The sequence below is a fragment of the Vombatus ursinus genome, unplaced genomic scaffold (genome assembly GCF_900497805.2).
Source record: "Vombatus ursinus unplaced genomic scaffold, bare-nosed wombat genome assembly UNPS02009770.1, whole genome shotgun sequence".
NCBI lineage: Eukaryota > Metazoa > Chordata > Mammalia > Diprotodontia > Vombatidae > Vombatus > Vombatus ursinus.
In genome coordinates, this window is record NW_020949548.1 from 13,907,327 (window position 1) to 13,933,828 (window position 26,502).

At 37.4% G+C, this 26,502-nt stretch overlaps 1 protein-coding gene across 2 annotated transcripts in view; it reads left to right on the forward strand.

Moving 5' to 3' along the window:
- Window positions 1-25,133, forward strand: part of TMEM41B (transmembrane protein 41B) — a 41,303-nt gene extending 16,170 nt beyond the window's left edge. The window contains exons 2-7 of one of the 2 annotated variants that reach the window (XM_027852628.1): window positions 4,560-4,677; window positions 10,108-10,236; window positions 15,490-15,583; window positions 16,405-16,509; window positions 21,437-21,575; window positions 22,708-25,133. In XM_027852628.1, the coding sequence (XP_027708429.1) occupies window positions 4,560-4,677; window positions 10,108-10,236; window positions 15,490-15,583; window positions 16,405-16,509; window positions 21,437-21,575; window positions 22,708-22,877 (755 nt within the window). In that variant the 3' untranslated portion in view covers window positions 22,878-25,133. Of the gene's footprint in view, window positions 1-4,559; window positions 4,678-10,107; window positions 10,237-15,489; window positions 15,584-16,404; window positions 16,510-21,436; window positions 21,576-22,707 lie in introns of those variants that run through there. The other variant, XM_027852629.1, reaches the window with a different exon arrangement.
- The last annotated feature ends 1,369 nt before the right edge of the window (window positions 25,134-26,502 follow it).

Genomic DNA, 26,502 nt, shown 5'->3' on the forward strand with positions numbered 1-26,502 from the left:
CAATTCTTTGCCACCACAAAAAGAGCTGCTACAAATATTTTTGTACACGTGGGTCCTTTTCCCATTTTCCCATCTCTTTGAGATACAGCCCTAGAAGTGCTATTGCTGAGTCAAAAGGTATGCACATTTTTTTTTATTAAATTTTTTTTGATTTATCAGTAATCACTTCCATATGCTTTTGAGTTTAAAATTTTTCTTCCCCTTCCTTCCCACCACCCTCCCCAAGACGGCGCACACTCTGATATAGGCTGTACATTTACGTTCATATTAAACATATTCACATTAGTGATGTTGTAAGTAGAAATTAAAATCAGTAGGAGGAACCATCAGAAAGAGGAAACAAAACTCAACAGAAGAGAAAAAAAAATAACAGTTCGGCTTCCATAGTTCTTTCTTTGGGTATGGATAGCATTTTCCATCACAAGGCCTCTGGAGATGTCTTAGATCCTTGTATTGCCAGGATGGGTTAAGTTTGATCAATATTAGTCATCACACAACATGGCTGTTATCGTGTACAACGTTCTCTTGGTTCTGCTCACTTCACTCAGCATCAGGCCATACAAGTCTTTCCAGGTTTTTCTGAAGTCAGCCTGTTCATCATTTCTCATAGCACAATAGTATTCCATCACATTCATATACCACAACTTGCTCAGCCATTCCCCAGTTGATGGGCATCCTCTCAATTTCCAATTCTTTGCCACCATAAAAAGAGCTGCTATAAATATTTTTGTACATGTAGGTCCTTTTCCCATTTGTGTGATCTCTTTGGGATATAGCCCTAGAAGTGCTATTGCTGGGTCAAAGGGTATGCACATTTTGATAGCCCTTTGGGCATAGTTCCAGATGGCTCTCCAAAATGGTTGGATCATTTCACAACTCCACCAACAATGCATTAGTGTTCCAATTTTCCCACATCTTCTTCAACATTTATCATTTTCCTGTTTTGTCATGTTGGCCAATCTGATAGGTGTGATGTGTTACCTCAGAGTCGTTTTGATTTGCATTTCTCTAATCAATAGTGATTTACAGCATTTTTTCATGACTATAGATGGCTTTAATTTCTTCCTCTGAAAACTGCCTATTCGTATCCTTTGACCATTTATCAATTGGGGAATGAGTTGTATTCTTATAAATTTGACTTAATTCTCTATATATTTTAGAAATGAGACCCTTATCAGAGACACTGGTTGTAAAAATTATTTCCCAGTTTTCTGCTTTCCTTCTAATCTTGGTTGCATTGGCTTTGTGCAAAAACTTTTCAATTTAATGTAATCAAAATTATCCATTTTGCATTTTGAGATGTTTTCTATCTCCTGTTTGGTCATGAATTCTTCTGTTCTCCATAAATCTGATAGGTAAACTATTCCTTGCTCTCCCAGTTTGCTTATAGTATTAGCCTTTATATCTAAATCATGAACCCATTTTGACTATATTTTGGTATATGGTGTGAGATTTTGGTGTGAGATTTTGGTCTATGGCTAGTTTCTGCCATACTCTTTTCCAGTTTTCCCAGCAGTTTTTGTCAAATAGTGAGTTCTTATCCCAGAAGCTGGGGTCTTTGGGATTATCAAATACTAGATTACTATAGTCATTGACTACTGTGTTTTGCCTACCTGACCTATTCCACTGATCCACCACTCTATTTCTTAGCCATTACCAAGTAGTTTTGATGATTGCTGCTTTATAATACAATTTAAGATCTGGAATGGCTAAGCCACCTTCCCCTGCATTTCTTTTCATTAGTTCCCTTGATATTATGGACCTTTTGTTATTCCATATAATCTTGCTATTATTTTTTCTAGCTCTATAAAATAATTTTTTGGTAGTTTGATTGCAATGGCGCTGAATGAGTAAATTAGCTTAGGTAGAATTGTCATTTTTATCATATTAGCTTGGCCTACCCATGAGCAACTGATGTTTTTCCAGTTATTTAGATCTGACTTTATTTGTGTAAAAAGTGAGATTTTGTACCTCTTTTTATTTGGCCAATTCTGCCTTTTTTTTTTTTCTTTGCGAGGCAGTCAGAGTTAAGTGATTTGCCCAGGGTCACATAGCTAGTGAGTATCATGTGTCTGAGGCCAGATTTGAACTCAGGTTCTCCTGACTCCAGGACTAGTGCTCTATCCATTGTGCCACCTAGCTGCCCCTTAATTCTGTTTTTTAATATATGATTTTCTTCAGTATTTTTTATGCTTTTTTTTTTTTTGGCAATTGGGGTTAAGTGACTTGCACAGGGTCACACAGCTAGTAAGTGTAAAGTGTTTTGTCTGAGGCCGAATTTGAACTCAGGTCTTCCTCGACTTTAGGGCCGGTGCTGTATCCATTGCGCCACGTAGCTGCCCCATTTTTTATGCTTTTACCAAGCTGTTAATTATCTTTTCATAGTTTTCTTGCATTACTTTTATTTCTTCCCAGTTATTCCTATTCCTATCACTATTAGCTCTTTATTCAACTCACCAAGGAATTCTTGTTGGCCTTGGGGCCAACTGGCATTTTTCTTTAAGGCTTTGGTTGTAGCTGTTTTCACATTGCTGTTTTCTTCTTAGTTTGTGTCTTGGTCTTCCCTGCCACCCTAGTAGCTTTTTATAGTCAAATTATTTTTTTGCTCATTTTTCCAGTTTATTTCTTGACTTTGAACTTTATGTTAAAGTTGTACTCTGCTTACCTGAGGATGGCAGTGCTTTGTCTCAAGTTACTGACTTTCTTGTGCTGCTGTTTTCAGAGCTAGTTCTAGGAGTCTGCAAGTTTTCAATGCTTCCAGTGTGATATGATCCTGGAAGAGACGTGCTCACTACTCTCCTAGTCTGGGCTCTAGTCTTTACCAGGAAGTGTCTATTGCTCTCCTGCAGCAAGTGTTTCCACTCCTCCTGGCCCTGGAATTGTGATCAGGGCCCCTGCTCTCCTGAGACCACAAGTGATAGTGCTTCTCTTTGCTTTGTATATGTGACCAGGCCTCCTGCTCCCTTGTGACCAATCACAAGTACTCTTCTTCACCCTGCAACTTTGACCCAGAACTATGTGTTGGCAGTAGAGTTGCCAGTCGGTACCAGCTGCACACAGTGCCGGCAGAGTCGCCTGTAATCTCTCTGACCAGTTGTTCGACCCTCTTACCACCTCTAGGCTGAGAGTTCCCGCAGCTGGTGCTGGTGCACCTCCAAATTCCCCTTTCCCATCTCATACTTCTCCTGTTGACCTCCTTAGTTGCTTTATGCTGCAGAAATGTCTCACACAGACCTTTTGTTGGCTCTGCTGCTCCAAAATTTGTTTCAAGATTGTTTGGAGGGTAATGTTAGGGGAGTTCAGCTGGACTGCTGCCTATACTCTGACATCTTGGCTCTCCTTCCTGTTTCTCTTTTTTTGAATGTTGTCTGTTTGAATATCGTCTAGGAATTCTGTGGTAGAAAGGATTAGTTGTTTCTCTCCTCCTTCACTCACCCAAGTATTCTCACCTGGTAGAACACATACCTTACTTCAAGTCCTGCCTCTGACATTTTTTGTGACTGTGCACAAATCATTTAACCTCTCCATTTCCCAGGCAGCTCTTTAAGACTATTGATGACAGATGAGTTAAGTTCTCAGGGTAGGGAGCTTCTACACTAGGAATTACCTATTGATGAAATCACAAGTTTTAACCTCTTTCGCTTCCCCAATAATTCCCCATGCCTGGAATGAATTCTCTCATTTCTTAGATTCTTTTTTTTTTTTTCATCTTTGTATTCTTTGCCCTGATTTCTTTGAGATGTAGGCAGGCCTAGTAGTGGTATCAGTGGTTCAAAGGGTATGATTTAGTAGCTTTTTGAGCACAGATCTAAGTTCTTTTAACTCTAGAGTCAGTGCTTTTTCCCATTTGGAGTCAGTAGGTCCTTCTGACCCCACAGATCAAGATTGGTCTGTCTTTCATGTGTCAGCAGACTTACTTTAGCAATGATAAGTAATTTCATTTTCCTTCTCTTGCTTATCCACAAATACTCAAATGGATTTGTGAACTCATTGACTTGGGAGTCCCCTCCAAACAGTGGATGCCTGACCATCCTGTGCAACAGCTGTTCTCCTCAAAAGTTCAACACTTCATCCACCTGACTTTCTGGAGGCCTTAATTAATTTTTCCCAATACTTTGAAGAAACCATTGGAGCACTCTGGCTGTTCATTTGGTATCCCCATCTCTTGACACATTATCAGCGCATCTTTTTGTCATGTAATCTATGATGATATCCTTTATTCCTGTTTTTTGACATTCCTTGTTGGTTTTATGTTGAGTCTGCTCTTACTGTGCTTGTTCACCAATTCTTATTACCCAGTACAAATTATGTTATTCTTTCTTTCCTGTCTGTTGCATCCTAAATTGGTTATTTGCCAAAAGACAGTGTAAAATTGTTAATCTTTACAAGGTATAGTGTTTTAAAATATTATATTTCACTGAAAATGTTTTAGAAAAGAGATTTTAATAGTTTCCAATAGGAGTTCAGAGAAATGCTTTCCTGGCTGAAAATAACTTTACTGCTATAAATAATGTCTTGTCCTTCTTTATTTCTTAATTTTAATTTTATTTTTCTTTCAGTAAAAGCTAATGCAGAAGCTGGATCAGCACGGATGTCTCTTCTTATACTGGTGTCCATTTTCCTGTCTGCTGCTTCTGTTATGTTTTTGGTATATAAGAATTTTCCTCAACTTAGTGAGTAAGTATCTGAAAGAGAAACTGAATTTTTCCATCAGAAATTGAGGCACATAAATATACAAAAATATCAAAATTGGTTTTGCACCATGCTTCTCAAAATGAGATTAAGGATGTCACAAAAATGGTGTTTCAGGTTCTACAACTTGTGTGCTACATTGCTCTTTTCTTCCGAGATCTGCCCCCACCAGGAAAATTAGGTTTTCTTTCCACCTATGCCCCTGAGCCAGAGGAGAAAGAATAATAGATCTGGAGTCATAAAGCTGGGTTTGTTTGTTTGTTTTTTATGTACCTTTGTGACCATAGTCAAGTCATTTAACTTTTATGACTTTTTCTTTTCTTCATCTGTAAAATGTGAAAAAAAAAACTTGCCTTCTCTCTCCCACAATATCTATGTTTCCTAGAGAGACATGCTGTTGCACTCAGTCCTTTTTCTTTGGCTCTCTGACCCATCCTTGTTTTTTAGAGGAGGAGTGTGCCCTAAATTTCATCAATGAGTAGTTTCCATAATGAAATTCACCTTGAAAGACCTAGTCTCTAATAACAAGGTCGGAGGGTGAAATATGCTATTAACCAATTGCTCTGCTATGAATAAGGTTGAAGAGTGTAGAGTAAAGAGAAGTTGAGGAAAGGTTCTAGAGATCACAAGCAAGGTAAAATGAGGTAGATCTGTGACAGTTAGTAGTTAGACAAAAAGGATAAAGAAGGAAAACAAGTGACTGTAGAGCTTGGTTTAAGCACGAATAATTTTGTTATGACTTGCAGGGAATGTTATTTTTATGTTTCTGCATGTAGTGAATACCACATAATTCTCATGTCACTGCAAAGTATAAGTGAACTTCTTTCATAGAGGAGAATGAATGAAAGGGAAAATATGTGTGTGTGTATATATACATATATACATACATATACACGTGTGTATATGTGTACAAACACACACCTACATATGTGTGTATACATATATATGTATACACACACACACACACACACACACACACACACATATCAGCCTGTCATTGCCCCGTAGGCTGGAGGATATGGGGTTGAGGTAGAGAACAGTACCTGGGTGAGTAGGTGGCGATCTGGAAAACAGAGCCGTGAAGTGGATGGCAAGATTGTAAGATGTGCTGTGAGCTTATCCTCCTACCTACCAGCAAGAGAACATCACTCAGCATCTCCTTGAAGAAGATGACTTCATCCATTGCCACTTGTAGATGAAGTTCAGTGCCTGCTGTTGCTATCACCTTTGGCCTCAGCTGCTGTGGCTTAGTGGTAGTAACTCAGGTGTGGCTTTAGGTCTGCCAGTGCTAGAATCAGTCCTTCATTCTAGGGGCATGATAGCAGTACACTATGGCTCCCAAAAGAAAGGGAAGGTAGAATGGCTGGGGGAATTCATTTCTGCATTCCTGGTAGAAAGCTTAAGTATGTCTAGAGAACAGTGGCAAGAATGATGAAAGGCCTAGAAAGCATGCTACATAATGATTATTGGAAGAACTGGGAGTATCTGTCCCGGAGAAGAGTAGACTTGGAGGGAAATAGAACTACCTTCAAGTATGTAAAGATTATCATGTGGAAGAGGGCTTATATTTCTTCTGCTTGGCCCTTAAGGACATACGCAGTTTCGATAGAAATAAAAGTTTATTAATATTTATAACTAGCCAGAAGTGTCACAGGCAGATTCCCCCTTATTGGATGGATTCAAACAGAGGCTGGACAGCCATCTGTTGGGGGGATATTGTAGATGAGTTGTATCAGACTTAAATAGAAATGGGGGCCACTGGGCCACGTATTGACTTAGAAAACCACATATTAATATTATCTATTTTATTTTAATTTATTTTGTTAAATATCTCCCAATTACATTTTAATCTGATTCAGGCCACATTCAGGAGTGTTGTGGGTCACACGCAGTGGGCTACATTTTTGACATCTCTGTTGTAGATAAATACTTATCTGTTTTGGATTAGGTTTGATGGCCTCTGGGAGACCTTCTAGGCCACTATCTCTGTTGCTATAAGGTATGATTACCATTGTATAGTTACGTAAATTACCACTATTTAAAAATAGTTTTGTTTTATATTTACTCAACCAGAATAAGCCCTGTATGTCCTTGGAGTAAATAATTGCTTGTAATTTAAATTTTCCCATCCTCACCAGCTACTCTTTGAAATTATACAGTTTGAACTTTAGTTCTTCAGTATGTGGCTTTGATTTCTTCCTTAAAATGCATTGAGAAGGCAAAGAGTAAAAACTGTTTTTAATTGTTGATACCTTGAATTAATATAAGATCATTTCCTGTTACAAGGATAATTGATTTTAGAGCTAGAAGAGACTTTAACATCTGATTTAACCTCCTCATTTTATAGATGACAAAATTAAGGCCCAGAGAGTTTAGGTATTTTGCCAAAGATAATAAGTGGAAGAGCGGAGATTCAAACCTAGATTCTGTGAATGGAAAGGCATTGCTTTTTCTAGTGTAGCACACTGCCTACAGTAAGTTTGTATGGTAGAAGGAACCACCATGGAATGAGACTAGGAGGGGGAGGGATGAGATGTAGATGATAGTTTCCTATGTTTCTCATCCTATCAAATGAAAATGAAAATTTTAAAATGTCATATATATAAAGATATAGGCTGATTCCCCAGTTGACAAATGGTAAAAGGATATGAATAAATTGTTTTCAGAAGAAGAAATACAAGCTGTCAATAATCATGAAGGGGCAGCTGGGTGGCACAGTGGATAACTCACCAGCCCTGGAGTCAGGAGATCCTGAGTTCAAATCCGGCCTCAAGACACTTGGTACTTACTAGTTGTGTGATCCTGGGCAAGTCGCTTAACCCCAGCTGCCTAGCCAAAAAAAAAAAACCAAAACATGAAAAAAATGTTTAAATTGCTAATAATTAGAGAAATGCAAATTAAAGCAATTTTGAGGTACCACCTTGCATCCATCAAATTGGTAAAGATGATAGAAAAGGAAAGTGACAAATAAATGACAGATGTTGGAGGGGCTGTGGAAAAATGGATACATTAGTACACTGCAGGTAGAACTGTGAACTGGGCCAGTCCTTTTAGAAAGCAATTTGGAACTGTGCCCAAAATGATATTAATCCGTACATATGTGTCCTTTGACCCAGCTCTGCTGCTACTAGAGATAAAAGAGGTAGGAAAAGCACCCATATGTACACAAATATTTGTAGCAGTTCTTTTCATGATGGCAAAGAATCAGAAACTGAGGGGATGCCCATCAATTGGGGAATGGCTGAACAACTTTTAGTGTGTGAATATGATGGAATACTATTGTAGTGTAAGAAATGAAGCAGAGTATGGTTTCAGAAAGACTTGAAAAGACTTTATGAATTGCTGCAAAGTAAAGTGAGCAGAACCAAGAAAATAATTTCTAAAATAACAATGATACTGTAAGGACAAACAAAAGACTCAAGACACAAACTCCCTACCTCCAAATAGAGAGGTGGTGGATTCAGAGTGCAGGTTGAGGCTGAGTTTCGGTTTTTGTTGTCTTTTGTTTGTGTTTTTGGACATGGCCAATGCAGGAATTTGTTTTGCTTGACTATATAGGCTTGTAAAAGGTTTCGTTTTTCTTGTTTTCTCAGTAGGGATGGGGAGAATGGAGGAGGAGTTGAAATAGAATTCAGAAATGAAAATAAAATTTAAAAAAGCAAAAAAAATATAGGTAGCGATTTCTGTTTTCCTTAGAACTTAATAATTCAGTAATGTTTATTAGTGTCTTCTGTCTGCAAAGCACCATTTTGGACCCTGAGTCTTTATGGTATTTATATTAGCCTCTTGTACTTCTTGCATAGTGACAGTTAAGTATCAAAGCATTTCTCCAACAGGATTATAATTTATTACAAATGTAAAGATTTAGCTAATAATACTTCAGGCTTTCTTTCTTAAGGAAGAAATTGCCTTGAATCTAGTTGTGTTCAAAACAAGGTGATTATATTGATTTTTTAAAAATGGAATAATTGATGAGAAATATGTTTAAACTTATTTTTATTTTCAGCCAAGATATATATCAACTTTGATGTTGAACTATGGATTATTTAAAATGCCATGTATTTAATTTTAAAATAAATCTAGAGACATACTTTTAAGATTAGGAAGGTTTTTCAAAGTGTTGTGTGTTTTATGTGCAGTTATATTATTCCTGGTATTTCCCTACTTTTACGTAATTTTAATTTTCTCTAAATATTGGTTTTACAGTGTTTACCCACTCATTTGGAATCCTCCCAATATTGCTCAATAAGCACAGTTCCTTTATGGCTTATGAAATTCAGTGTCAGAAGGAACTCTGTGGACTGTTGAATTTTGGTGGTTGTGAATTTGGATTTGGTCTTTGGCTAAATGAACACACTTAGGCCAGCAGCTTTGTGCTTTTGCCTTCCACCTATGGAATGTAAGCTTTTTAAGATGACAGTTTCCTATCTTTCTTTGTAGTTGAAGTGCCTGGTTCCCTGGAGGGATTTGTTGTTGTTTGTTCTTTATTTTCAAAGGGGACCATGCCAAGAGAGGGGTGATGCTGAGAAGCGAAAGTGAATTGGATTTAAGTGAGGCAGGGCTGTGCAAAGTTACCGCCTCGCTTTCTCCTCCAGGGCCATCTGGGTCCAATGGCCAGATATAGACAGGACAACTGCAGATGACCCAGGATGCAGTGGAAGACCTTGGCCTTTTTAAGTTAAGGTCTTTAACAGGTCTCACTTTGAGGCATTCAATGATTAAGGCTTGGTAAGAAGTGAGGCAGAGAATGGCCTCTGTTACTTAGTTAAAAAAAAAAACAAAAACCAAATGCTTGTAGATGGGTTGAACAGACTACTAAGTGCTTCCCATGGACAAGCAGCTCTGCTCCACCAAGGGATACAGAGATAAAAATCAATGTGTGGTCCCTGTCTGCAAGAGTTTTATAATTGAACATATATATTTGATCCAAGGTAGAACAAGATAAGAAAAAAAGAGACAGACTAAGAAAAGGTAAAGAATTTATTTAGCACTTATAATGTACCAGGAACCGTGCCAAGCCCTGAGGATACAGGCACAAGAAAGCAAGATAGGCCTTGGTTCAAGGAACTTATATATTTTAATGGGGGAAGATAATTCATAGAGGGGAACTAGAAGGCAGTGTGATATGCATTCATTGGCCTGATGAGGTGGTGGAAATGGCATGGGAGCCCTGAGTCTGAGCAAGGGAAGTCACAGTTCATCTCTCAGAGCTGATAACCCTGGGACAGCAGAATCCAGAGTTAGGCTAGGAAAAAAGATGAGGCTAATGGCCAGAGTGCAAGAAAGCATTGACTAATTTTGGAGAAGACTTCATGTTTACCACTTTATTTTTTGACATCATTTAAAAAAACACAATTTAGTAATTTTTTCTGAACTAAATTTTAAAAAAATATTAACTTTGTTTTATTTCTTCAGGGAAGAAAGAGCAAACATGAAGGTTCCCAGAGATATGGATGATGCCAAGGCACTAGGAAAAGTTTTATCCAAATACAAGGACACCTTTTATGTACAAGTACTTGTAGCTTATTTTGCTACATATATTTTGTATCCTTTTATATGAAAAACATCTTCTAGCTGTATGTGGGTAATGAAAAAGTTTCTTTTAGTATTCTGTTTAACAAGGACAATTTTTGTTAATTGTGAAAGTGACATTTGTAATTATATTTCTTATCCTATCATTTATTTTCCATTTACCCAATTTCCAAATTAACTTGGAGCTTTTAGTTCTTTAAATTCTGTGTCCTTTTTTTTTTTCTAATTTAATCTTTCCTCACTCTTCTTGATAAATGAAAGATTAACTTCTTAATATCAAAAGTGATGATAATTATTTCATCATTTCTTTATTAGTAATTTATAAAATGTTATTCACTGTAATACTTTTTATACTTCTGCCTTGTTCCGTCAGTCATGTCCTATATTTTATAGTCTCTTGGGCTATTGTTCCCTTTTTCTGTTTCTTCTGCAAATCACCAGCATTTTTATTATTGTTGTATATATTTTGTATTTCAGTTTATTCAACTCCAGCAGCCTTGCATAGATGCCTGGTTATGGTGTGGAGGTGACTCAGGGCCATAGAGAGCTATGCCTCTGGATCATAGCTCTAGCAGGGCCTGCTGAGAGCTGAGCAGGCTTTTGAGTGTCAGCGCAGTGACAGATTGTGTGTCATCTGAGGACCAACCAAGCTATATGTAGAAAGGCTCACCACCAGGCCGGTGGCAGGGGGACAAATGTTCTGTCTATTGCAGTTTGTAAAAACTCTCAGGTGTGCAAGGATTGCAACTTGGAAAGGTCGGGTCTCTCAATACAATATATGTTGCTTGTTTGAGGGCTGGCATAGCTTGGTTTGGACCAACCACAAGAACCACATCCTAAAGCAGTATCCTAAGGTGTTAGGGGGACTGTGATCTGAATCAGTGGAGGATGTATTCACTGATACCAATTATCTATGACATCATGGAAGTCACAGGTCATTGAAATAATATATATATATACATACACGTGTATACACACATATGTGTATCTTTTTCTCTCCGTCTGTCTCTATCTCTGTCTCTCTATATATCTGGATGTGGACCTGTGATTTTATTGGTTTGGGAAACTCCTAGTATGAAACTTCCCTCAGAGATGCAGATTGGCTTCTCCCGAATTGCCTGGGGCAATTAAATGACTTGTTCATAGTTACGTAGCCAGTTTGTGTTAGAAACAAGACTTCCTCTATTTCACCATGCTGTGTCCTAGATGCATCAATGTGGGGGTTCCCTCCGGCGATGAAGATTGTAACATCTTCTCTTTTGCTCAAATGTTTGGCATCCTTAACTCAGCTTATCCTTCATGATTCCTTATTCAGAGTATGTTGCAGCTAGCTCAGTCGTACCATGTGCCTTTCTGTTGCCTTTGGATGGTCCTCATTTCATTTCTTCAGAGATTCTTGCTCCCGTACACCACCATCAGAGTATTATCAGTGTTGTAAAAAAAAATAGATCTTTGTGTCAGGGAGAAACTTGGGGTTTGTTGAAAGAACTTTTGTGATTTTTCAAACGTAATACTGCCTGCTCTTCTTGTTTGACTTAAGGTCCAACTCATTGACCATTTGTTCTGTCTTTCCAAAGTATAAACACATATACACATAAGTACGCACACAAGCATGCATCTATTTTGTGTGTTGACACATATCACAGATTGTACATTCAACTTTATACCACAAAAGATTATGGATCTCATTTAGGACCTGACTCCACAGTGTTCCGGGACTTAATGTATGTCTGTATGTCATTTTCAAAGATAAGGCATCAAGAATTTATTATTAGGCACTTAGTGTGTTCCAGACATTGTGTTGAGTTCTGAAGATACAGAGTATAAGCAAAAAGTAAGACAGTCACTGCCCTCATAGAGCTTATATTCTAATGGGGGAAGAAGATAACACATAACAAGGAGCTGGAAAGGGATAGTAGGGAGTCAAAATGAAGCATGACTGGCCTGGGTCTGTCCCCAAGATGGAGACCCTCCAGAAGGAATTCACCAGTGGGAGAAGGGGGGCAACTTGGTGGAGCATCTGAAGGCTTTCACCACTTTACTCAGGGTCCCACTTTGCTTAGACTTTTATACAGTCTCCTCCATGAGAGCAGTAAGCGCCTTTGGTGAGCCAATGTCACTGGTTTATGTTTTGCCTGATGCTACTGATCAGAAGGTTTTTAAATAAGATTCTCTTATGTCTTTCAAGGAATTTTGAATATTTTTAATACGTAAATGGGAGACACCTTGATGGAGAAAGGACATTTAAGAGGGAGTATTTTGCTCTAATGAATGAAGTGCTTTTTTTTTTTATTCAACAAACAGTAAGCACAGTTGGATTCAGGAATTCTTCTGTCTTTTAATCAGATGGTTGATGTCATTTGCTATTGAATGTTGCTTTGTACCTTTTCATGTTCTTCTAATATTCTCATCAAGGATGACCTTAGTTTATGTAGGTTATTCTCATCAAACATTTGTGTAGATGAGAAAATAGCCATAGAGATCTGTAGTGACTGATGTTATGTGTCACTTTTTTTGTGATGATAATAAGGGTTTAGGTTTTTTTTCCTTTTGGTTATCTTCTTTAGAAACCTTGATTGTGTCACCTCTTTCTGAATTCTTGGTAGAAATTCTCTCTTCATTCTCATTCAGTTCCTTCAATCGGATGTCCATTAATTACCTGTGGGACAAAAGATCTTAGATTTAAAGCAACAATAATCAAGTTAATGTTTACAGGTTTTCTAACAATTATGGGATTCTTAGCATCCTCTCTGTTCTCTTCTTAATTTCTTCCGTCGTCACGTTAGAAGTGGATGTAGGGAGGGAAGGGAATTGAACAGGACTGAGGGACATTTATTTACCTTTTGTCTCATGGGTTGCTCTCAAGGAATTTGTTACCAAGTGGCCAGACTCCTGGTGATGGACCTTTCTGCCCTTGCTAAGTAAGCCAGTCCTCAGAAAACAAGCCTCCTCTTTTGTGAGAACTGTATTTGAAGCTTTTCTAGACTCTGTTAGAACATGTTCTTCGTTGGCATACCCTTCAGGAATCCAGTGTCACTAGTGGTAGGACTGGCAGAGAACACTGAGTTCATCAAATTCAAACCCCCTCCTTTTATCTATGAAGAAATAGATTCTGTGCTGTGAGATGATTTGTCCGCTCTACAGTCACACAGCTAGTTAGTGGCTGAACTGGGATGAGGACAATAATTGATTGACTCAGAGCTGTGCTGTTTTAATACACCTTGTTGCTTCTTATAAGTACCTTGTTATGTTTCTTTTAAATTAGCAGCATCAATGAACATTCCCCTAATTGAAAATCTCAGCAATATCTAATATTTATACATAGGACCAACTTATTCCTTTATTTTATAAAATATGTAGTGGTGAGTATTGTTGTATACCATGTCTCGTCATTCCACTTTTTTACTGATAGACCTTGAGGCTAGTAGCATCAGAGAAGCTCATATGCATGGAGGATGATGAGAGTATTTAGTTTTTATTCAATCTAATTAAATTAGCCATATAAATTAAGACATTCCTCTAATTTACAACTTATAGGTTACAAATATAATACCCTGAAATCAGTGTACCAAGCAGTGTCCTCCATTTCTTTTGACCTTTGTCAGATATTTATACAGTTTTTGTTTGCAGAAAATTATACTTTTGTTCCCCAATTGGTGGAGCTTAACAAAGCAGACAGCTTAAGAAAGAGTGATGGTTAGCATTACTAAATGTGGATAGAAATAATGAACAGGGCTTGGATGATGGTAGGTTTTCCTTTTTTCTCCAACCCAGTTATAAGACTAATTGACAACCAAGATATATGCACTGTATAGGATTGAACTCTTGCTCTGTGGGACCTTTTGGACTAATTAGTTCACTGTTAGGAGGTTTAGTATTTACTGGGAGCAAGAGAGAGACTTTTATACTTTTATTAAGATGACAGCATGCTCTTCATAACATCGACAATCTCATTTAATAAGCGTAATTGATACATTAGATCTCACAACAGCATTGCAAAACCTCTCATATCTTTTGCTTGAGACAAATTGTAACATCTTTCCTGTGAAATTAATTGTCCTTTGTAAAGTATAATACTTATTTTTTTTTATTTATTTAAATTTAAGCAGGGAATGTTCAACCTTTAACGTTTGTAACCTTTTTGAGGAATCGATTTGAGTTTGTTCCCCCATATCTGGGGAAGGTGTAGTTATTGACAGCTCCGTCAAACACTCCCTTCCATTAGTATTCTGTTGTACTTCAAGGACCTGTAATTTCCTTTATATTGCAACTTTAGTGGACAGAGTGCTGGGCTTGAACTCAGGAAGACCTAGGCCAAAAATTTGCTTCTGACACTTAACTATGTGACTTGGGTAAGTTTCTTAAGCTCCTTGGGCAAGTCACTTACACTCTTTGGGCCTCTGTGTGCTCGTCTGTAAGATGAGAGGGTTGAGTTAAATGACTTCTGAGGTTTTTCCAACTCTAGACATAAGATCCTGTGAGATTTAGTTTCCCTGTCTGTAAAATGATAATAAGACCTATACTGCTTATCCCACAGAATTGTTGTGGGGCTCAAATGGGATAATGTTTGTAAAATTCTTTAAGATATTACATGACTGTCAGTTAATTATAACTTAGTGGATGTTTCAAAGTTGCTGTGGTCAATAAACTTTTAATTTCTCTTGTTTTTGTTAACGCCATCACAAATTATAATACAGTATAATAACTTATGATACAAATGTTGTTTAACCATTTATGTTTTTATTTTAAAAATTTAAACTTTTAAAATTTTAATTTAAGGAGGGAGGGGAAGAGATTAACTTCATTTTCTACCCCCAAGCTAATATAATTCTATTTAAATTTTTATATAATATCTTCATGTTTTTGTCTAATATAACCCCTATTTTTTTATTAGTAAAAACTGTATATTTTGTGGAAACAAATTCCTGTGCTTCAATTTGAAATGGTCTGTCAGCAAAGCAAGTAATTGGCTACCAAATTTTTATGGTTTTTAGGTTTGGAATATTAATATGCCAAATTTTCTTAACCTAGGGCATTTTATTAGTGTAATTATACTGGTAGTTAGCAACCTTTATAGTTAAGACATTCTATTAATATAAAAAAGTGAATTATGACGGTATGTAGAAATCAAACCTATTGAGTGTTACTTATGTTCATGTGGGTTGTTTTGTAAATCATATTGTATGCATTATTCTAAGAAGTGTTGAATTTCTATCCTTTTGAGGATTTTACTTATATTTTAATCCTTAACCATTAAGTTTACAGCTTGCAAACATTTGCTATTCCAGGGTCTATATTTCTCAGTATTCTCTCAGGGTTTCTTTATCCCTTTCCATTAGCCTTATTCCTTGTTTGTTTGGTAAGTATGTATGTTTGTATGGGTGTGTGTATACATACCAACACCAACCCACACCCACACACATATATGTCTTAGTAAGGAGCAGTGGGGAAATGATTTTAAAGTTGGATGTGATGATGTCCTAGGGACACTCTGTGACATGAGGTTTAGCAAAAGCTGAATGACTGTGTAGCTTATAAAAATCCTCCAGGAAAAGCTGGACCATTTGATGAGACAGTACAGAGCAGCTCTGTTAGCTGTCACCTTCTCTGTCTGTCCCAGAGTGTGCTGATCTTTGGGGAGTCACATGTTGTTGGAAAGGAGCTGGTGCTTTTGATTTGGGAAACTATAAAGACTACTCAGGAATAGTGGTTTGGGGTAAAGCAAATCAGTGACTTGATTAGTTTGAGATTTTTTCTTGAAAAATGCTTTTCTCAGCTAAAATTAGTTATTTTTATAAACTTGCCTATATCAAATCCTAAGTGTGAGTCCAATAATAGAGCCTTGTTATAAGAGCAGCCTTGGGGAGAAAGAAGATCCAGATAAATGGTACCTGATTTCTCTTCTTTTATGTTAAATCTGCAGCACAGATTTCATTAGATCCTGGCTCTGCCACTTACCTGTGTGACCATGGGCAAGTCACCTATCTGCTTTGGGCTTCAGTCTCCCCATTTCCAAAATAAGAAGGTTGGACTGAATGATTTCTGAGGTCCCTTCTAGTTCTAAATTTATGATCTTAAGGACCACATGAAATGAGGCTAGGTGAATCCTTAGAGTGAAAAGGGCCTTACCAGTCAGGTGAGGAAGTACAATTGTGCTCATGGCTTTTTGTTGCTTTTCAGTGCTCTGGACTTGGCGCCTCCTTCTGTTACATGCTTTCGTATTTGGTTGGGAGACCAGTGGTATACAAGTATTTAACAGAAAAGGCAGTGAAATGGTCACAGCAGGTAAAAACCTCCTTTGTATTGATGCTGTTTTATATGCCATGTATGTCTTTGAAAATATATTGCTAAATGTGTCATCCTTACTACGTCCGAGCATCCTTACTTAAAATAACATGGGGCTTGTCTGAAAGAAACAATAAAATTGACAATTAAGAATTTTGATTGGAATGTAAACTGTTTTATTGTTGGTGTCGTATTTCTTTAGATCTTTGCTTATCACTGTGGCATCGATAATGAGATTCAAAATAGATGCGCCACTTCTCAGTGGAGGGGAAAATTTATACTTCGGGTAGGAGGTCTTCTAAATAAAGAGGTTCTTTCTGAGATTCTGTGATGCCGAATACAAAAAAAAGTTATCCATATGCTTTTAATTAAGTTACTTATAGTGTATTACAGAACTTAGGCAGCCACTCGATGTTTATTGAAAGAAAAAGAGCTGTTTAATTTCCTGCAAATGAAAAATTTCATTTCAGTGAATTTAATGTCTTACATGATGACAGTATTTTAGCAATTACTTCCCATAATCATTAAAAGCCAAATTTTGACTTAAATTTTCAGTGATGTTTTTAAATGACTTCATTTAATCTCATCTGTAAAGATCACAGATCACTTTTAAAATCTTTTTTTTTTTTAGAATGAGGTCTCTTACAGATTAAATTCTGTAGGTATATTTGCTACTAAACTTCCATAGTGTTATTGCTAATTCTCCCAAGCAATTTATGGGAGTTATGCAATTTGACTCCAGATTTTGTGGGATTTTACTTTTGCTATTGCCTACATTACTAATCTGTTAACTTCTAAAATTTTTGTGATGTCACTAGCCCAGTAGGAAATTGAGGTTTGTATTTAATAGGCACGTTTATGTATGTTCACTTATTGCTGTGTACAGACTTCTGTGCTTTGCAGGTACCTTCACTGAAAATAAATGGACAATACTTTTTTTTACTTGGACTTTTAGAATGGATTTTTAGGTGTCACTCTAAATCTTTAATATCAAAATATCTTACTTAAACTGTCATCTACTGTTTAGGTTCCCATAAAACTTTCTAGTAGCAAGTTATAGTATAAAACTGGATGATGAGCTAGTGTTTAACTGGTTCTAATTTATTTTAAATGAATGACCTACCAGATGTTTCTCAGAAAAGATGGTCCATTTTCTTTATCCTAGCATCAGGTTCATTATTTAGTGTGATTGCCTGCTGACAGTGTGGGTAGAGTCCATTTTTTTTTTTTTAAGAATCTCTGATATATGTTCCCTCCATTGTCTTCAGCATGTTTGCTGCAACAAAGAAATGACAGTGAATTGAAGGTGTAGAAAGGCTTATAGTCCTTTTCCATAATCACCATATTCCTGTACTGCTTCTAACCAAGCTCTGAAAGTGCTAGTTGAGATGAAGTGGGTCAGATGGCATGACCCCGATTTGCTGTGACCTTAGTGAGGTCCTTCAGGAAGAAACATGACAATACTGGACTGAACGCATGCCTCACATTGTATTAGTTTCAGTTTTGCTGGGCCTACTCTAAAGCAAACAAATGTTGGCTCTCAGTTTGCCTAGAGATGGGCTTCTTTTTTTTTCCCCCATTAGGCGTGGGTTTTGTTAAGGTTAAATCTTCTGAGCCTGAGTCTAATAGTCCAGACCTGTATTTCCAGGATCAAGTCAGACCTGGACCAAGTTTTGAGAATCTGGCAGTAGATCTGGCAAATGATGTATGTCAGTATTTTCATTCTTTAGTCATTTTAATTTATTAAGTATTTACTTACCATCTATTGAGTGGTAGGCACAGGAAATAACAAACTGCCCTCCCTCAAGGAACTGAAATCTACTGGGGGGAAATAGTACATACACAGATAAAATTTAAAATGTAGACACTTGGAGAATCACGGAAGGCCTCTGGTGGAAGGGATATCACTTGAATTGATTCTTCTCGGGAGCTTGAGATTCCACTAGGCAGAGATGAGGATCAAGATTATTCTAGGCAGGGGAGACAGGGCGGGAGTAGGCTTGTCATATACAGGAAATGACAAGGAGAACAGTTGGAGTCGAACGTAACTTACTGAAGACAGAGTGGAGGAGAAGAAATTAGTCTGGAAAGATAGGTTGGAGCTATATTTTGAAAGACTAGAGGTATGTGCACGTGGGGTTTTTGTGTGTGTGAAGGACTTAAATGACAGACAGAGGAACTTATATTTTATCCTGTAGACAGTAGTGAGATGTTGAAATTTCTTCAGGAAGGGAATGACTTGGTCAGATCTGTGCTTTAAGAATACCACTTTAACATAGCCATTTCAGGAATTTGTTTGGTTGGACTGTGCATTTTTGTTACAGGGGTTGTGTTTTTCTTTTTCAGTGGGAGGAGAGGGAGGTAAGTGGGAGAGAAGGTAGATTTTTGTTTAAAAAAATTTTTAATTAAAAAAATAGGAAGATCAGTTGAGCAGATATGACAGGATGTATTAGAGAGGGGAGAGACGAGGCAGGGAGACCAGCACAAAGAAACTGTTGCGATAGTGTAGATAGTCCAGATAAGAAGTGATGAGAACCCAGACTAGCATGGTGGCTTTGTGGATTGAAGGAGTGGCATGAGGAAGACGATGCAGAAATAGAATCCACAATAGCATCAATTGATTGAATTTGTGGAGTCAGGGAGAGCAAAGAAATGGGGACGATTCTGATGTTATGAACTTGATGACTGCTCCCCAGCAGAACTAAGTACAGTTAGGTCTAGGTAAAAAGAGAAGGAGCTCTGTTGAGCAGACCTATTCCTTTCTGACTGATTCACTATCCCACTCTCTGTGGCAGCTATTTGAAATCTTTTCATTTCTCCTCCAGCCTCCCACTGCATCTCACCCTCCAGAAGACTTTGCTTCATACTTGGCTGAAAAAATTGAGATTATTCTCCAAAAGTTCCCCCCTTTTCCTTCTCATCTCATCTCACATATTCAGACATCCTCCCCCATTATTTCCTCCTTCACTCAAGTCTTCTTTTCCTTTCCAGAGCCCGACTCTCCTACATTCGCTCTTAATTCCCATACCCTTCCATTTTCTCCAGCAAATTGTCCCCATTTGTCCTCCCTGCTTTCTTATCTAGGATATCCCAGATGTCTTTGCGCAGTTTTAAGCCAGTGAAACTCCTTCCCTGCTCCTGCAAATATACCCTTGTTTCCCTCCTCCTGTCCTATAATTTTTCTGTCTGAATGGCTAAACTCCTTGTGAAAGTGGTGTACACTCAAGGCCTCCACTTCCTCTCACTCTCTTCTTTTGCATTCTGGCTTCTGACCTCATCATTCAGCTGTGAAATGGCTCTCTCCAGGTTGGCTAGCCTTTTCCAGCCTTTCGCACTGCTAGTTACCTTCTGGATATCTCCTGGGTTTTCATGACAGACATGGCCTTCTCCTGATACCTCTCCGCTCGGTCTGATCAAGCCTTCTCAGTCTCCTCTTGGAGACCTTCCCCGTGGCTGTTGAGGACACCGCCGTCCTTTACATCATCCAGGCTCACAGATGTCTTTGTCATCCTTGACTCCTCCCTCTCATGCACATGTGGCATTTAAAGTTCTTCCTAGCCTGGCTCGTTCCTCTCTTTTCAGGCTTCTCATGCGTAGCACTTCTTCCCGTGCTCTGCATTCCAGCAGCATTGGTCTCCTTTCAGTTCCCTGAACGTGTGCTGCATTCCTCTGTGTGTGCCTCTGCACTGACTCTCCTTTAATTAGTAATGCTCTGCTTCTTCACTTCAGCCTCTTTGGTTCCCAGGCTTCTTCCAGACTCTACCAACATGCCATCCATTCCAGGAAGCCTTTTCCTGCACTCTCCACCCCCGAGTGTCTTCCATCTATTCAGTATAGATCTTATATGTATTTACCTTGTTATAGCACGTATTAGAATGTAAGTTCCTTGAAGACAGACGATTTTTGCCTTCCTCTGCATCTTAATGTTTAGCACAGTTCTTGGAACACTGAGCTTAATAATACTTGTGGTTTTGTTCAGCAATGTTAAATATTATGGAGATGTCAAAAGGATGAAAACTGAGAAAAGGATTATTATCCATTGTGAAGAGTTTAGGGTTGAATTTAGAGGTAAGGCAGAGACAAGGAGAAAACAGTGGCTCGTGGAAAAAGGGACCCCATCAGTTTTTACTTGTAACTTCAAATGTAAATAAATATCATTTTCTTGTTCTCTGTCAGCCTCCTTCAGGTTACCTTTACCCAAAGGAAATGAAGATCTCTGTTATAAGACGATTTTTTTTTTTAAAGTACTAAGTACCTAAAATGGAGCTCTTTGCCCTCCACATTTGCTCCTTTCTCCTTACTGTGTGTACTGAAACACATCTTATCACTGGAAATAACTTTACACATTTTTTAGTTCAATTCTTACATTTTACAGATGAAGAAACTGAAGCCTAAAGAGGTAAAGGCATTTATCCTTGCCTCCATAGTAAATTTAGGTGGATTCAGGACAAGCAGATGAGTCTCTTACCTCCCATTCCATTGCTCTTTCTGTTACACTATCCTGAATACTTGTGCTTCACTGCAGGGAATTTATAGATAAATGTATGTTGTTTATTGTCCTAAAAAGCTAACGGTCTGTTTTTGCCCTTGAAAAAAAAAAAAGGAAGAAAGAACCCCCAGTGATAAAATTGTGGTAGAAATTGTGAGCACATATCCTAAGAGAAAACCCAGTTCTGTTACTTGTTAAAAAAAAAAATCAGAATTTATTTTACATTCAATATCTTATGCAAATTTATGCTGGGACAATTCCTTCATTGCCACCACTGAATATTTTCATATTTTTTTCCACTCATTTTCTGTTTTGTTAATTTCATCTGGATAAGATCAGTGATTAGCAGGTGTATGCGTTGTGAGCTATTTTGAAAGAAAAGTTGGAATCCTAGATAAGAATTTGCTTGAATTCTAATCCTTTTCTCTTCTATGACAGGTTGAACGACATCGAGACCATCTCATTAACTACATAATATTTTTGAGAATAACTCCTTTTCTGCCTAACTGGTTTATTAATATAACATCTCCTGTTATAAATGTACCATTAAAAGTATTTTTTATTGGTACTTTTCTAGGTAAGACTTTAGTTGTACATGTTTTACAGAATACTACCCTCTACTGGATACTGACTTAGAGGACTGGATTATATAAGAATTTAAAACTTTAGTTACATGAGAAGAGAGTAAGGTTAAGAAGAAGCCTGGGCCTCTTTTGTCTTGCAGTTTGCCTTTTGATTTTATCTGGCATTATATCTTTGACATAAATGTTTACCATTTAAGGAAGTTGGTTGAATTTCATTCTCTGAAGAAAATTTAGCCAATTTTGAAATTTATCTGTGGACAGTCTGCTTAGAGGCAGAATAAATATTAGATGAACTTTAGTTCTTTCTGGTCAAATCTGTTTTTCAGATTCCCATTAAATACTGAGATAACAAAATGTGTAGTGATTTCTCAAGTTTTTGGATCTTGCCAAGGTGGTTAATGCTTGCTTCTTTGCTACTTAGTAGACTGTCTCTGAGCACTGCTGTGACCACTGCCCCCCTCAAAAAATTACCCTGGTGAACACCTTGATGATAAACCTCAAAACTTGGCCAATCCTGGTTCTAAAGTGAAAGATAGACACCTCTCATCCAGTCCTTCTCTAGAGTGAGTGGTTGGCTCTTTCTTAGTTTGTGCTGAGTTGCCAAAACCTTTGCAAACACAGGATCACCTCCCTGCCAAATGAAACATCAGAAGAAGACCTTAACAGTGGGCTCAGGTTGCTAAAATGGTTTTGATTCCTAATAGAGAAACTGATGAAGAAGTAGACTTTTTCATTTTTATTAATGAATATAAAAAAAAAATCCAACACCCCATCATATCTTTGTTCATAGCTTTTGACTGAAAAAGGGACTCGTACATATTGTGTACGATGTAGTAGGTGTCTTAAGTGTTCCTGGAATCGAGAAATTTTAACGGGGAGGGTATCTTAGAAACTTAGTCCAGCCTCCCTGTCTGAGGCCCATTGAGGGAAGCGGTCAGTACCAAGTCGCCCAGCTGTCGTTAGTGCTTTGTCCTGTCAGCTCAAGACGATTCACTTTTCAGCAAACCTTAAAGGGGTGTTTTGCCCTGTGTCTTCCGTGAATTAGCTTTCAAAACAGAGGCAGCATATTGTTCTTAAAACTGAAATAACTTAATCTTGATCATTTGGTTTTATGTTTTCTTCCAGGTGTTGCACCGCCATCTTTTGTAGCAATCAAAGCAGGAACAACACTCTACCAGCTTACGACAGCAGGAGAAGCTGTTTCCTGGAACTCAGTATTTGTCCTGATGATTTTAGCAGTTCTCTCTATTCTGCCAGCTGTCTTCCAGAAAAAATTGAAACAGAAGTTCGAGTAACAAAGCACTTCGCTTTTAATTTCCCTGTATTTTCATCTCAGGATCTGCAGTTCCATATTTTTCTGTTTTGAAATCATCTCTTCACCAATGGAAAAAGAGAACATTTTCCTATCAAACAGCTGAGGGAAGGCATTCTAAGTGGCGAGGAAGAAGAGGAATTAAAATGGGAATTAGAAAAGGACATTGATTTACTTGCTCTTGGTGGGTAGGGAAACGCTAACTTCTAAATGAATACCTAGCCAGTAACTGCGGACAAGTATTAATGGCAGGTTGCAGACACCTCTTCATCTAAACCCGTAGAGCTAATCTAGCTGTTGTAATCCCAGGACCTGGCTACACTTATCCCTGACTTGGTAATTGGGGCTGTTGATTTTCCCTTCTCCCTTCCCTCTCTTTCCCAAGTGATAACCTAATGGATATGCGACAGTACTTGCTGGAAAACAAAAGTGTTAATATTCCTGTTGAGATCAGCCTTTTTTACAGACCATCAACTGGGAAAATGAGACTGACATGCTATGGTTCTTATTTTTTCCCCTCTTAGGTTTGTGCTGATGGATTTGTTTAAATACAGGCCCTTGGAAGATTGAGGAATTCAGTTAGGATATCAAGTTTTTCTACTTTTGTGGGGTTTGATTTTTGTTGTTTTGTTTTGAATTTTTATCATGAATTAGTTTGAATTTTAAAATTCTGACCTCAACTTGTTTTGTTCTCTTTAAACTAGTTTTGCCAATATTTCAGTTGTGCCTGTATACTAGGGTGATCAAAATTAATGGCAATAATTTCTATCCAAATAATAATATTTTACAATACTATTCCTCTTTGAAAACTCAAAAGAGGGTTTCCAAAGCCTCACTCTAAATGCAGTCTGAAGGGGGTAGAAAAATTATACTGTTTTGATTTTTAGGGACGAAAACTTAGTGCCTGTACACATCTTCACTGGTAAATATGATAAATTGGTTAAATTAATTATGGAATTTTCATTCTTAATTTATTAGTCTGGTATGTTATATAATTACATTTTAGTGCATGTTATACTTCCAAGGCTATGTTTTTTGTACCCAATTGGTAGCTTTTTGTTTATGGCTGCTTTAGATCAATGCAGTTTTCAAATCGAGTGCTTTATTTTGTCTTAAGCCACCAAATAAAAAAGAACACTGTCTCTCAAATGGTAACAACTCTAATTAGGTAGCACTGGAAAAAACTGCTCGCTGCTTGCTGCTTGTTTGCAATGCCTCTGATTCTGGGCTTTGCCATTCCACAAGGTTTTGTCAGTTTTATTTTCCCAGGAGTTTGTCGTTACATTAGAGTCTACTTTAGAAACAAGAGAAACCCTATATTATTATTATTTTTTTTAAATTTAGAAATATGTGGTCATCTTTAAAACCTGGTTTCTATAACATAATGTGGATTAGTCCATTACTTTTTCTGTCACAGTATTAACAAATGAATTTATTGTAAATACACAGAAAATATATTAACATATACACATCATTGCTTTATGTGATCTGATTTAATTTTGTTCATAGAAAAAGCTTCCTTTCTTGTTGCTCTTAGACCACACAACAACAATTTGAGTATTTTTACATAAAAGAATCTAAAACATACTTTATGGACGAAGCAAAACTAATTTAAAATACGACAGAGTAAATTTTTACTTCAAAATATGAACTTGAATTATAATTTATGAGCTTAGACTTGACAGAGCAGTGAAGCTTCCCACGACTGATTTTGTCATCAGAAGCCCTTATAACCGTTGGCTTTTCAGAGTTATTTTGTCGTCATTAACTGTTTAGTTGCTTCCTTCTCTTGTTGACCTTTGTATAGTAGATGAATATGCCTGCTACTTTCAGTTCAATGTTTGTTTTTTTTTTTTCCCAAGAATGTCATTGACTTCAAGCCAGTAGTTGTAGATTCCTTTTCAGTGGCTGCTAGGAAGGTATCTTTGAGCATGTTTTACTGGGGGAAAATATAGCCAGTAGCATGCAAAGGCCCCTTCACAAATGTGGCTTTTCTGGAAGACTTGTTCTAATGCCCCAAAATAATAAAGTCCAGTTGGCACAAGTTTCAGTCCTTTGGAGGGAGAGAGCTGCCATGAAACAAATGGGAATGTAAGACACTAACTTACCACGTGAGATGGCATTCACTTGGTAAAGTAGACTGTCTTTGGAATTGTTGTATTATGTTTTGTGTACAATATTTTTAAGATACTCAGTGTAAGCTAAACTGTGATGGGAATAAAACACTTGAGAAATATCACCTTTGTTGTGCATGGATTTTATTTCACAGAAGTTTTTCTATTAATAACTTATTTTGAACTTATGAACTCATTGAGGATGATCTCATAAAGTTGTAAGGAGTGCTTTGTAAACCCTAAATGCTCTGTAAGTGTGAGTTGTTCCATAATAATGTTTGTGTGTGTTATTATTGCTTCAACTGGACAAACTCTAGAAGGGTAGAGAGGGTTGTGTCTTATTTTTGTAGCCTCTCCTAGCGGCTTGCACAGTGCTTTGCATTTTGGTCTAGAACTCTTATTTCATTCCTTTACAGAACTCTGGGTGACAAAACTCTCTACCAATGCAGATCTGGAATTACTCTGCTCTTAAAGTCATAGAACGTACTGAGAAGCTAAATGATTTGCCAAATATATATAGTTAATATAGGTTAGTGGTAGGACTTGAACCCATGCATTTAAAAAAATTTTTTCTTAAAAATTATTTTCAGTTCTGAATTCTCTCCCTCTCTAGTTCTTGCCCCACTCATTGAGAAGGCAAGAAATATGATACCCATTATACATATGAAGTCATGCAAAACATATTTCCACATTAAATAACATTATGGAAAAACAAAAGAAAAAGAAAAAATATGCTTCAGTCTGCATAAAGTTGATCAGTTCTCTCTGGAGGTGGATAGCATTTTTCATCAGTACGATGATCCGAGTAGCTAAGTCTTTCACAGTTAATTATCGTTATAATACTGCTTTTACTATGTGTAGTGTTCTAGTTCTGTTCACTTTGCATCAACTCATATAGGTCTTATCAGATTTTTTCTGAGCTCATCTCCCTTGTCATTTCTTATAGCATAATCATATGTTCAGCCATTCCCCAATTGATGAGCATCTCCTCAGTTTCCAGTTCTCTACCTCCACAAAAAGAGATGTTTTAAATATATATATAAAATATGTATTTTTTTTTACATAGATCTTTCCTGTTTTCCTTTGGTCTCTTTGCATTATAGACCTAGTAGTGGTCTTGCTAGGTCAAAGAGTATGCACAGTTTTACAGCCCTTTGGGCATAGTTCCAAATTGCTTTCCAGAATGGTTGGACCAGTTCATAATTCCACCAACAATGCATTAGTGTTCCTATTTTTCCACATCACTTCTAGCATTTGCCATTTTCCTTTTCTGACATGTTAGCCAATCCTACAGGTCTTCATGACTCCAAGGTCCTTCCTCCCTCTACTATGGCATGATGCCTCTTGTTTTGCACATAAGTAGGTGTTTTCAGATAAATGAACAACTAATTCCAACAAAGCAGTCCATCTAAGACATATGATAAGACCAGATTATCTCGGGGTTTAGAACTGAAAGAGAATGGTTGGATCACTCTTCTTGTTGGGACGTTCTCA